General features: G+C 42.7%; 1 protein-coding gene across 5 annotated transcripts in view; it reads right to left on the bottom strand.

The window, feature by feature from the left end:
* Nucleotides 1–13,077, bottom strand: part of HHAT (hedgehog acyltransferase) — a 373,363-nt gene that overhangs the window by 88,000 nt on the left and 272,286 nt on the right. For all 5 annotated transcript variants that reach the window (XM_058275157.2, XM_071207710.1, XM_058275159.1 and 2 more), the window contains one exon: nt 2,930–3,131. In XM_058275157.2, the coding sequence (XP_058131140.1) occupies nt 2,930–3,131 (202 nt within the window). The remainder of the gene's footprint in view (nt 1–2,929; nt 3,132–13,077) is intronic.

Here is a 13,077-nt window from a genome sequence, read left to right as displayed (position 1 = left end):
GAATTTTTTCCCTGAATGAATAAATTTAAAAATGAAGGGCACAGATTGATCATGCCTAAGTGGGTTCAGTCTAGGAAAATTTTCGGTAGAGGGGCTCTAGTCTGGGAAAACATGGCTTAGCTACAAAAAGCACTTTTATCTATTGAAATGAATCCAAGGGATAGAAGAATAGAAAACCATGGGCCACTGTCTAACACAGCTCTTCTCCCACAAGTTTGCTATATGTTTCCCTAGAGAATTAGTTTGGGCTGTGCTCACTGAATTCTAATGAAAAGTTTCTCTAATCATGCCAACTGACATATACATCTTATCAATTAGTGTGCTCTGACCCCATAGAACTAAATAACCATTGATTGAATCATGTTGATCATTTCATAATCATCCTTTTAAATGGACTAATCTCTCAAACTCATTGTGTTTTTCTTCCTATATCTTCAAAATCAAACTAATCAATATAGCCAATAAACCAAACCCTCCCAGGTTCATTAGAGAGACCTCTGATTTTCACTGGAGGCACATCTCCTCAATTAAGTCTATAAATAGAAACGTTAGTGCTTCAGAGAGGATATAAATCAGCTCAGCAGGACACTCTTTGGGCAAAGAGAAGGCAACAAGGGCTGGGGGAGGAGAACATATTTAAATTCTTCAGTGAAAGAGAAATGAGGATGGGGGCGGGTGAAACGCTTGAGATGTAGATTCCGCTTTGTGTAGGATTAACTGACAAGCAGCCTAAAGGTGTCTTCCTTCAAAGCAATGATCAAATCGAGCATTGGCAAGAAGTAGTGTCACTCTCCAGATGTTTCAAAATGCTTCCACTTATTAAAACATTTCAATGCAGAACACAAATTCTAGCTCCCCTGGAGAGTACTTGCATAGAGAAAAAAGCATGTTGCTTCAGCTACAGCACATCTACCCAGCTCAGGCACTTTATGAAAATGCCTTTTGTCAGCTTCCTACAGCTCTGTGCCTCAGTGAGTCACAACCAATAATCCCCACCCACCCCACCCCCCACACTTCTCATAAAGCAACAGGGTGCCAGAAAAGCTAATTCTTCCTTACCTCTTTCTTTCCTATATATATTTTGTGCACTGAGCATGAAAATAGCATTTTTCCCATCACTAGATCAATTAATATTTACTCTGCTACAAAATAAAAATATCTCCCAGTATAATGCTCAATAAGCCTCAACCTCAGTAAGTTCTTCCAGTATTCAATCTATATTCTTCATGCCGCTGTATAAGCCTATTACCTCTAGTAATGCTTCTGTGAAATCAGAGAATATCATTCATTCATTCATTCAACAAATACTGCATGCTTACTCTGTGCAAGGCATTGGGATAAGAGTCAAGAATACAGTATCTCTGATGTCATGAGACTAATAATTCAGTGAAGGACATAAAGGATTAAACAAGGTATATAAAAATATTTCATTGCAAGTATGATAAGTACAACAGGGTACAAGAGAAGAGAAGATGTACAGGGTGCCTGAAATGAATCACTAAATGGGACATGATTGAGTCAAGAGGATCAGCAAAGGGTTCTCCAACAAAGTATCTTTCAAGCTGAAATCTGAAGGATGAGGAGGGGAGAAGAGTGAGGGGACAGAGAAAGAGAACCACCCAGGAGATAGACAAGCCTGGGCAGAGGAGCTGAGACTGGAGTAGCTAGGCATGTGAGGACCAGAAGGAAGACCAGTGTGGCTGAAGTTCAGTGTGGCTGAAGACCACAGTGTGAGGGGGATGGGCAAGGAGAACCGAGAGGTAGCAAGTGCAAGATCATGCAGGACCTCATAGGTCATCTTAAATATTGTGGACTTGTTCCTAAGAAAATGAGAAGCCACTATAGGATTTTAAGAAGGAGAGGAACACACAAGTCTCTTTGAGAAAAAATAACTCATCACTATGATGAAAAATAATTGAAAGGGCAAAAGTAGAAATAAGAAGACTAGTGTAAGCTACATTGGTAGGTCAGGCAAAAAATATCAGGACAGCTTGTATTAAGGTGATTTCAGTAGAAAGGGAAACAACCAGAAAAAGTTAAGATCTACTGAGGAGATAAACCTGAGGGAGAGGGAGGCACAATGGATACCCTAATGGTTTTGCTTGAATAACTGCATAGATAGTGGTACCCTCTATGGAAACAGAAAATGCTGGAGGAAGATGAATAAACTGGAATTATTCTGGGTGACCGGTGTACATGAGTTCAGTATTATAGATGCCAAATCTGAGATACTTATGAGATATCCAAGTGGAGTGTTTCAATAGCCAGTTGGATATATAAGGTACCACATCATTAGTAATGAGCATTCTAAATTATAACTCAGTCAAGCACTCCAAATTCTTTCAATGTTTTCTAGAAAGGGGTTATGTTCTAGAACTACACTTCAAAAGGGCAGCCTCTAGCCACATGGGGCTATTTAGATTTAAATTAATTAAAATTAAATAAGTTAAAACTCAGTTTTTCAGTGGCTAAGGAACTCAGCCTCAGTGGCTAGTCACCTTTCAAGTGTGTTGGGACTGAGCAAGGGCTATTTCCATCACTACAGAAAGTTTATTGGGAAGCCCTGTTCTAGGACATGGGAGCATTGCCTATTTACCACACTCAGCTCTGACTAGTCTTCTGGTGAGCGTTCATCTGCCAACCTATCAACGCCAAGAAATAGACTCCCACTGTATTTTGAGCCCCACACCAGGCTTTGGGGCCAGCCATGAAGAAGACATACAAAAAGAAGGAATGATAATCCTTGCTAATTTATTATCTTTCAATCTATCTCAAAAACAAAACAAAACAAATGAAGGATTGAATGCCATGGAGAGAGGGTGCGAGGGGAATGAGGGGTGAGCTCATTCTGTGAAAATATTATCGGACAAATTGGCGAGATTAAAAGTCAGATGAAATTAGATTCCACAAAAGCAAGGATCCTGCTCACCAAGTTGTCCCGGACACACGGGGTCTCCACCAGCTTCCGGACTCCATTCTCCAAGGTGACTCCCAGCCAGTTGAGCGCTGCCCAGCACCAAAGGTAGTCATACCCACCATGCCAGTAGCTCACAAATGCAAACGTCATTGCAGTGGAAAACAGTGTCCCCAGCAGGCCATGCTGGGACCCTCCCAATGGAATGTACACGTATCTGGAGAAAGAAGAGGCTGTTAGGAGGTCATGCAGAGGGCTGCTTTTGCAACACTGCCTGCTTCCCAGGTTTGTTTCTTCTATAAGATGATGTTACTCACAGTAGGCAGAGCCTTCCGGACTTCCAGGAGGCAACAGACCGCTCCTTGAATTCTCAGTCACACAAGGTGTTGGCAAAAACACAAGCCTGAGGTCTGTGGGGCTTTTGGGTAAATAAACACACAGGCTAAAGAGCTCTTGTGACTACAGCAAAATAACACAAGAGGTACAGTGATGAGTGATATATTTACAATTTCTAAAAGGGATGTACCTAACCCTAGAAGCCCAATCACAGTCAAGCTTTTGGCCACCTGGGGACACCAACCTTCAAGGCAGGTATGTACTTTACAGCTCAAACCATTAAATTCACATTAAACCCACTACTTAAGCACAATTGCTGAAATCAGGCTCCTAAACCGTAGGAGATGGGCACAGGGGAGGGTGTGCCAAGGCCAGTTCCTCCAGCTTTCTAGCCAAGCTGCCCAGAAGCAGCAGCAAAGTCACAAGTAAAGAGAACAGCTCTGTGCTCACAGGACAGGCAAATGCCACCCCAAATGCATGGCCATCGCATGGATACGCGTGCCACTGCTAGGTACACATAGATAGGACTATGCTCCTCAATTAGTATTTTTGCAGGGTTGGACAAGACTCATACTTTGGTCGTTAGGACCTGGAGAGCTAGGAACACCACCTCTATGCAGTAGATGTTTAAAACACAGCCCTTTGCTTATGGTTGCTCAGTGATGTTCACCTCCTCCAGGCAGAAAAAGGAAATCATTTCCTAAATACCCAGTTTGTTCCAGGAATGGCACTAGATACTTTATATGTATTGCTTTTTTTGATTTGTTGAAGCATCATATGGCTTACACTCAGTTCACACCTGCTGTTCTAGCAGTCCAACCATTTGTCCTGCACATGCTATTTTAATTTTTTGGAAGAAATTTTTTCTGAAAATAGTTTTTGAGTAGAATAATTTTATAGGCAAACTCCCCCAAACAAAAATAACTTATCAGCTTCCGTCGCAGCAGCCAATGAAGGGGCAGCAGCCTTGGCTCTGTGCTACCCCATGGCCATGGGGCTCAACAAGGGCCATAAGGCGACCAAGAACGTGAGCAAGCTGAGGCACGGTCACCGCCATGGGCGCCCCACCAACCACACCAAGTTCATGCAGGACATGATCTGAGAGGTGGGAGACTTCATCCCGAACGAGAGGCGCGCCGGGGAGCTGCTCAAGGTCTCCAAGGACAAGCGGGCGCTCAAGTTCATCAAGAAAAGGGTGGGGACACACATCCGTGCCAAGGGGAAGAGAGAGGAGCTGAGCAACGTCCTGGCTGCCATGAGGAAAGCGGCTGCTAAGAAAGACTGAGCCCCCTTCCTGTGTGTAATAAACTCAGCGAAAAATAAATAAGTCAATAAGTACATATTTCAAAAGCCTATATGACTGTTGCTATTTTAAATACCCCTCTTCACTCTCCAATGTATTCTAGCTTAGATGATAAGTAATATGATCATCCTAGAAATATTCTCAATTTATGGATGAGAAAACTGAGGTTGAGAAGTTAACTTGTCCAAGGTACACAACTAAGAAGGGGAAACGCCAGAATGTGAACCCATATTTATCGGCACCAAACTTAATGTTTTCCATTACACCTCTGGGTTTTGTTTTTTGTTTGTTTTTTTTTTTTCAGTCCTCTATTTCACCACAATCTGAAACAAACTAGAAGGCATTTCAGAAATAAGTAAACCAAAGAAAATACTTTCTCCTGTGCAAAAGCAAGATCATCTTGACAGTCAAATGAGCAAAGATGTAGCAAGCACTCACTACTACTGACTAAGGGATCCTCAATTTGCCCTCAAGAGTCTATAGGTGCAGGTGCTCCGGGCCTTATGGAAACGTACTGTGTATGTTTGTAAAACAAAAGCAAACAAGTCCCATCGCTAACCTACCTGATATGGCACAAAGGAGGGCTTTAAGAGCCTGGGGGAGAAGGGAATGAGTGAAGGCAAGCGAGGTACGGAAGGCTTAAAGGGTGGTTGGTGGGTGCTCCCTGTGAGAGCTGCCCCAAGGACACGGGTGGGGGGAGGAGGGGAGTAGGTAATGAGCCAGGAAAATCTGACAGTCCTGGGTGTAATGGTCTTAAATTAATGTTCTGCTGCCCCCTAGAGGCTGTTTGGTTATTGGTGTAGACTACTCAACAGAGGCAAAACGTCCACCCCAATTCTCTGCTACCTCCTACTAGCATGGAGGTAACCACTTGCATCTATCATGGGGCTCCATAAGGCTGCTCGTCACGTTATGCAATCAGTGATGAGTGTGATAAGGTTATGTGTTAATTTTTAAATGGGATGACCAAACCAACTTCAAAAGTATTAGGTATTAGGAATGGCTGCTATTTAAAGAAAGCTTGCAAGTAATCTTTTTGCAAAAAAGTTATCTAATATTCTTCTCACCCAACATAACTGTTTCCTTGAGGTTTTCATCGTATCCCATTTACAGTGAGTTGCACTGTAAATGCCAGAAAACCAAGTGTAGAATTAAAAACCCATCATTTCACAGAGTCTCATCATCCACACCAAAAGTACTTAATATTGGATTCAGCTCTATAAAAGACATGCTTCCAAGCATGTGATGAGGAAGCATCTACCACCATAATTACTTGCACATCTATTTTAGGCATCTCTTGGCACTATGGCTTTGTTACTTTGCCTTCAAAATGACAGCTGACAAAAATCTCTGAGAATTCCTTTTATTCCAGAAATTTATATATGGCAGGTCTCCCAGGACATGAGACTGCTTGTTTCAAACCAAAAGATGGTAATGGTTTCCAGCCTGGAAGATAAAATTCCCTCTTCACTTTTAATTTCTAGAAGGCAGAAGGTATGGCAAAAAAGGAGAGTGAACAGGTTATTTTCTTTTACAAAATCTACCAGTCTTATGTCAGTTCCATGATTAATAAAAACAGAGACAGATCTCTTTTTTTTTTTAGAAAGCAATGGTATGACCCCACTTACTGAGATCCATGCACAGCAAAACTGATTTCCCGATGGAGGAAAGCATTCAGCACAACCTTCTCACAGAAGGAAAAATGAAAAGATTTCTTCTTGTCAGAGACTATGTGAATTTGAGTCTGCACAAGGCTCCCCACTGCCTGGCCAGCCTCATACATTCACTGCTTGGAGAGCATGCTGCATAGGGAGGTAAGCAGCCATCTGCGGCTTCCTTCTTCATTTAAAAGCACTTCACAGAATCAACACAACATAGCAAAGCCCACTTAAGAAGAGGAACCTATATAGAATGTAAAAGCTATTAATCTCAACTACCCATTACTGAGGGCCCATGTGCCAGGTACTTTATGTTTACTATTTCTAATAATTAACAACAATGCTAAAAAATTAAAAATTAAATTAAAAATTAAAAAACTAATAAAAAACAACACTACAAGGTAATTATGGCCATGCCTTCTTTACATAAGAGAGATAGGATGTGATCCTAGAACTTTCTGGTTTCAGAGCTCCCAGGTCTATATCCTACGACACCATTTATCATAGTGGGAGCATTTCTTGCTGAGACATTCTTCCTATTTAACCAAATCTTCAAAAACTAGTCTCCACCCAGAAACATCTGCCAGCATTTTAGTAGCTTAAGAAATGTCTTGCTCCAAAAGAACACTGTTCTATACTTACAAATAAATTTGGGCAATGAGCTCTGTTAGCTACTGCTCAGTGCTAGAGGCCAGAACTATAAGTTCAATTTCTGAACAGACCAGATCATTGCCCTCTAACAAGCAGATATCACACTTGCTCTCTTGGCCACTCTGGCATCCTCCAGACGTCTGACTACTGAAGAATGAGAGAATAAGAAGCTGGTGGTTGGTGGTGGCTAGGGATGGTTGAGAGTTATTACTGAGTGAGTAGTTGTATGTGAAGGGAGAAGCACAGATCTATCTCCATCATACCCACTATGAAAAATAACTCAAAAATACGCCTTACGGTTAGGGACGGGGTGGTAAGAATCCATGTGGCAAACATATAAATCTTAAAATCATGACATCTACTTTCCCCAAGGACCTACATGATTGCTCCCTGGTTTGCCATATTATCTCCAAACCTTCTGACACAGATTTATCCCAGACCCTCATAAGACAAGAGGATAAGGCTCAGAAGATACTGGCAGGCTTGCTATATACTTTCCCACAAACAGAGTCAAGCTGGTCTTGTAGGTTCCCAATCTTTAATTGCTCATTGTTTGGCAAGGCCAGGGCAGGCAGTTCTTGACATCCTATTATGGCTCTGCCTTATCAAGAGAACTTCCCACTAGTTCCCTTGACAAATCTTAAAATCTTGAACTGAAGAGACTATCACACCTCTAAGTCTTTGGTCATAATATTTTCACATCTAGAAAACATTCCTCCATCCCTTCTGATGCCCCAAGTCCTACTCAGTCTGCAAAATCCAATTTATTTTCTATGTCTTCTAGGAATTCCTTTTTGAATATTCCAACTCTCTATTTAAACCAGAGAACCTACTGTCCATATCACTGATTGAACTGTTTTTTTGTTTTGTTTTGGGGGTTTTGTCTTTATTTTTTTAAGGTTACATTAAAAAAATATGAGGTCCCCATATACCCTCCACCCCCCTCACTCCACTCCTTCCCCCATAACAACAACCTCCTCCATTATCACGAGACATTCATTGCATTTGGTGAATACATCCCTGAGCACCGCTGCACCTCATGGTCAATGGTCCACACCATAGCCCACACCCTCCCACAGTCCATCCAGTGGGCCATGGGAGGACATACAATGTCTGGTAATTGTCCCTGCAGCACCACCCAAGACAACTCCAACCCCCGGAAATGCCCCATCACATCTCTTCCTCCCACTACCTACCCCCAGCAGCCACCATGGCCACTTTCTCCATACCAATGCCACATTTTCTTCTATTAATAATCACAATAGTTCATGAATAGAACATCAGTAAGTCCACTCTAATCCATACTCTATTCCTCCATCCTGTGGACCTTAGAATAATCTCTACAAAAGACATGTTTGTTTTCATTTTTGTTTTTCACTGTGGTCATCATTTCAACTAAATCGTAAAACTTATTTCAGGAAGTACAGATAATGTGATGTGTGTGTGAGTTACATAAACACTAGTATTTATATGCCTAACATAATTTTCATTTATTGTTTATAGCCTCTAGGAGCTTTTAATTAATCATGTGATATATTGTCACCTTGTCAGAGACCCCTTATGAGATTTAGGAACCATTGGAAGAAAGTGCTTGAAAGACAACCTATTCCAAAGAATACAGAAATCTCTCCACACTTTGCAGCCCTACTTCTCCTATTAAGTCAAAATCACATGGCCCCAAGCCCTAAAACTATCTCAACCCCAAGAACTTTATCAGTAAAAGTAAAAGTACTAGCCCTTTAAAGACTACAGCCTTCAGCAGCTCGCAAGAACAGAACTTCTGGTTCGCATTACAATGACAGTGAGGGGACCTCAACTTGGCTTGACCTGTGCTCCCAGAGGCGCTCCTGCTCAGAGTTCCCTCAGAGCTGGATGTGCTCCTAAATTCAGCTTTCATGGGCCTCCTCCAACCCTGGCTCCAGCTTTGGCCCTGGCCCACCTGTTAGTTCTCTTTCTCAGGGCCCAGTGATGATCCACAGTAGATGAAGGACAAAGGTCTGGTGTTTAGTTCTCACAAAGGAAGCTATAAATATACTGATAAGGGGTTTTTTTTTTTTAAAGGAAGAGGCACATAGAAAATAATATAATTTACTTTTAATTTCTTTCTGTCTAGAACAGACCAAAATGTAATTTTCATAAATAAAACCAGCTGTCGGTTAATGGACAACTCTAGACTTCATTGTCTCCAGAATACTAAAAGGAATTCACTTTCAAAGCAGAGGACACATTTTGAACTAGGCTAATGCCCAGTTCCTTTACCAAAAGATCTGGATGTAAGTTTCAAATGGAACTTTGAAAAATTACCTATTAAAAATGCTATGTCCTATTTGCCAAACAGAACACTCTGGAATTTATCAAATAGAAATTAAATGCAAGCTATATTTGGCTCATATTTACTTCCAGGTTCATGTAATTAGAAGCCAACATTTAAAAAATAATCTTTCTTTTTGCTCCACAAAGCTGGCGGTTCAGTGGGCTGCTGACAAATTCAAGTCTGTATTTTCCCATGCTACAGAAATATTCTATTCTTTCATAGACCCAAATCCAAACTCTAGCTCCCCAAAAGCTCTAGCTTTTGGTGGGGGAGCTCGTGGTGGGGGAGAGGTGAGAGTACAGATAGTTCAACCCAACTGTCTTCACCACTAGAAAATAGCCCAAGCGCCATAACAGCAAAGCACAGGACAAAGGAGGGCAGAGCTTGAGATCTGGAAGCCTTGGATTTTGCTCTTTCACCATCAATTTCTGTAACCCTGAGCTTGTCACTTAAGCCTGCTCAGCTTTAGTGTATACACAGAGTATATTCTGGGTGTACTAAAACCTGCTCTGAGTATGGTGAAGACCAAATGAAATAATATATGTGTCAGAAGGTTGGAAAAAGTAACTCTCTATACATGGAAGGAGGCATACTTACTGATAACGGACCTGCAGCAGTACTTCTGCATTCAAGGGGAAAAAATGTCATTACTAGAACGATCAGCCTTCTTGTATCTTTCATAAGCATCTGAAGGCACCAAGCACCCTGGCCTGCTGGCTCAGAGATGGGCTTTACATAGCCTTATGTATGCCACCATCATTAGCCAGGTCACTTATCGAGTGCTAGGAGGCCATGGCTATGCACTCAACAATCACGTAGGCCATTGGTTGTGCTTTCTTTCAAGATGATGGACAACCTCTAACCGATAGAGCAACTGACTGCTCTCCAAACATGTGGTATTTGTTACAGAGGGGCCTAGAGAGATTTGGTGGATGGGTCATGGTGAAGCAGTCCCTACCGCAGCTTGGTCCATCACCACTGTTTCACCATCGAATTGGTGTTGCCCTTCCACTCAGGTCCCCCCTTATCTACTAAGTACAGAAGTTACCCAACCAAGTCCTTTGCTGATAATGGGAGATTGCTGATGGGCAAGGCCCAAAGAAAGTCCTGATACAGGTTTATTCGCTAAATTAGTTTTAAGTGGTTTAAGGATGTTCCAGAAGGTCGTGTATGCAGTAATATGTAAGAAACATGAGTTTCTGTGCTATCACAATCTGCATGCTACAAAACCACAATAAAACAAAAATAAACAAAAACTCTTCAGGATGCCATGCGTCAAAGTAGCCTTCAGTCACAGCTAGGGCACACGGAACGCAACATTTAAAAAATAACCTTCTTTTTTAAGGTAAACGCCAGGAAGAGGTGTGCTCTCTTCTGCCCCATGGGGTTTCTAACCTATCTTCTTCTGCTTGAGAGCACATAGAAACCTCAGCAAATGGCTCCTAGGCCCATGCCTATTTTGAGTTACAAATAAACACCATATAAAAAAAGATTCTTTGGAGGGTTGAGCAAAGGAGGGGGGAGGGGAGTTTATACTCTTCAGTGCTGTGGAGTGGAGTCTAATCGCTAATAAAAAGGTCCTCAAAGCCTCAGTTTAATAACCACCAACATTTCCTGGCTGCCTGCCTGTCTTCCCACCTTCCTGCCACGGGGATGCTAAAAGCCTTATTTATAAGCGTCCCTAAGCCAGATGCAAAGGTGGAGTGTCTGAAAAGAGAGAAGTAAAGGGCCAAACCCAGATGTATGCATGACATAGGTATGATATGATTTCCTGCTACAGAGGCAAAGGAGAGGCTTGAGGGGACAGAGTCCATCCTTCCCTGCCCCTAACACATTTGCCAACTCTCCTGCCTCAGCAGATCCCAGATCCAGGAATTAAAATGACAAGTGTCCTGGGCACGTGCCTCTTCTTATCAGCCTGTTTGCTTCTCCACGATCCTGCCTTTCAGTCTCTGCCTCTCACTCACATCTTGTCCAGTGCCACCCCTGCTGGTCCCCATCGTCTATCTCATTTGTCATGGCCGGTAAGAAAATGCTCACTAGAAAACAAACTTGCACATCTCATAGGTTGTGTGCTAGTAACAACGCCTTAGGTTCTCCAAGAGAAAAAGGGCTCTGAAGAAAAGTACATCAAAGGCCCACCTAGCGGATGACTGCAGCCATTCACGTGCCATCCGGGTTCATGGCGGAAGGATTCGTAGGCAGCGCTGCTGGGTAGCATCCTAGAGTTAGGGCCCATGGCCTCAACAGGTTGCCATGGCAACACAGTATGTTACATGTTAAGGTCCAGGGGGTTGGTCAGTCAGACAGAAACAAAGATGCACAGTTAGTGTGTAACAGGGAGGCAAAGCAGTGACAAGTGCTTTGTCCTCAGGAAGCACCTGGTCTGGTAACGGTAGCCACGTCCTTACTCTCAGGGGTTCCCCCTATGGTGGATGCCATGACATTAGGCCCACGTCCAACCCCATCCATCCGGCTCTTACAATGTCATTCTCCAACTGGCTCCCTCTTATGTCACCAGCTTTACCCCCACCCCAGTCGATTAACTTGTCCCTTGCTCCCACACACATCTGGGCTCTGCAAACTTGCCATCCCCTCACCCAATCACAGGGGCCCTCTGGATGTCTTGTCTGCCATTTGATCGCTCCAAATGGATTCAAAATTCACTTCAAGGAATACTTCCCCAGCCCATCTCACCCATTTCTGGGGGCCCCTGTGAGTTGTCATCTCTTCAGGATTCATGTATTCCTCTCAGCCTAGTTGTTTCTTTGCCCTTGATGCACTGCCCTGTCGCAGTCCTAGGCTGCTACTCCACCAGGTCTGTGGGTATGTGTGAATCCCCGCCTCTCAGTGTGGGTATGGAATAGAGAACTGTAATATTTCCTTTTTTATTTCCTCCAGAGTCTATATTCGGAGGGCCCAAATATATTCTGATCAACTTTTCTTTTCTTGTTCTTTTCCTCATTCTCCTATGTCTCTCATTCACTTTCTCTTCCTTTTCTCTTTTTTTTTTTGACTGTCCCTCTCTGTAAATAAAAGATGGTTCTCCAGTTAGAGAGCGCGGCCTCCAAAGTAAATGTCATTGTTCACGTCTGCCACCTCAATGCTCTTCTCCAAGGTGCTGTGGAGTTAGAGAGCAATATTTACAAGGTCAAACTAAATCACAGATGCCACAGGAGGGGCCCTGAGCAAAGGGGACAGCTGGTGGGCTGGACATGTGCCAACTCCATCTTCTCTAGGAAGCTGCCAGAACCACCCAAAAGAAAAGGGAGATTTAACCAAAAAGCACAGGTTTCAGCATTAAATATTTTTCCCTTTTTAAAAAATCTTTTTAAAGATACATAGATCACACAAAATGTTACATTAAAAAATATAAGAGGTTCCCATATACCCCCACTCCCCACTCCCCCACTCCTCCCACATCGACAACTTCTTTCACCAGTGTGGCACATCCATTGCATTTGATGAATACATTTTGCAGCACTCCTGCACCTTATGGATTATAGTTTACATTGTAGTTTATACTTTCTCCCAGTCCATTCAGTGGGTTATGGCAGGATATATAATGTCCTGCACCATTCCCTGCAATATCATTTAGGACAACTCCAAGTCCCAAATTAAAACACTGAGTTCGGAGATTTAAGATTTCTGATCTCAACTTCAAAGAGCCTCAAATTAAACCTTGCCATGTGTCTGTCAGTATTTGAGATGGATGAGGCCAGTGTGTTCACGAGACCAACCAGAATGTGGCTTTGACACTTTCCTGGATCACTTGGCTTAACTTTACTAACCAAATCTCTTCCTCTGCCATGGATGTCACTTTCAACTCCAGTGTGTGATTTGATCACAAGAGGAGTAGTGATGGGTCAGGACCATTGTTGAAATGAACAAATAAACACAC

Source organism: Dasypus novemcinctus, chromosome 13 (assembly GCF_030445035.2).
Source record: "Dasypus novemcinctus isolate mDasNov1 chromosome 13, mDasNov1.1.hap2, whole genome shotgun sequence".
Lineage (NCBI taxonomy): Eukaryota > Metazoa > Chordata > Mammalia > Cingulata > Dasypodidae > Dasypus > Dasypus novemcinctus.
The sequence above is the reverse complement of the archived record's forward strand: the minus strand, read 5'-3'. Positions and strand labels throughout refer to the sequence as shown.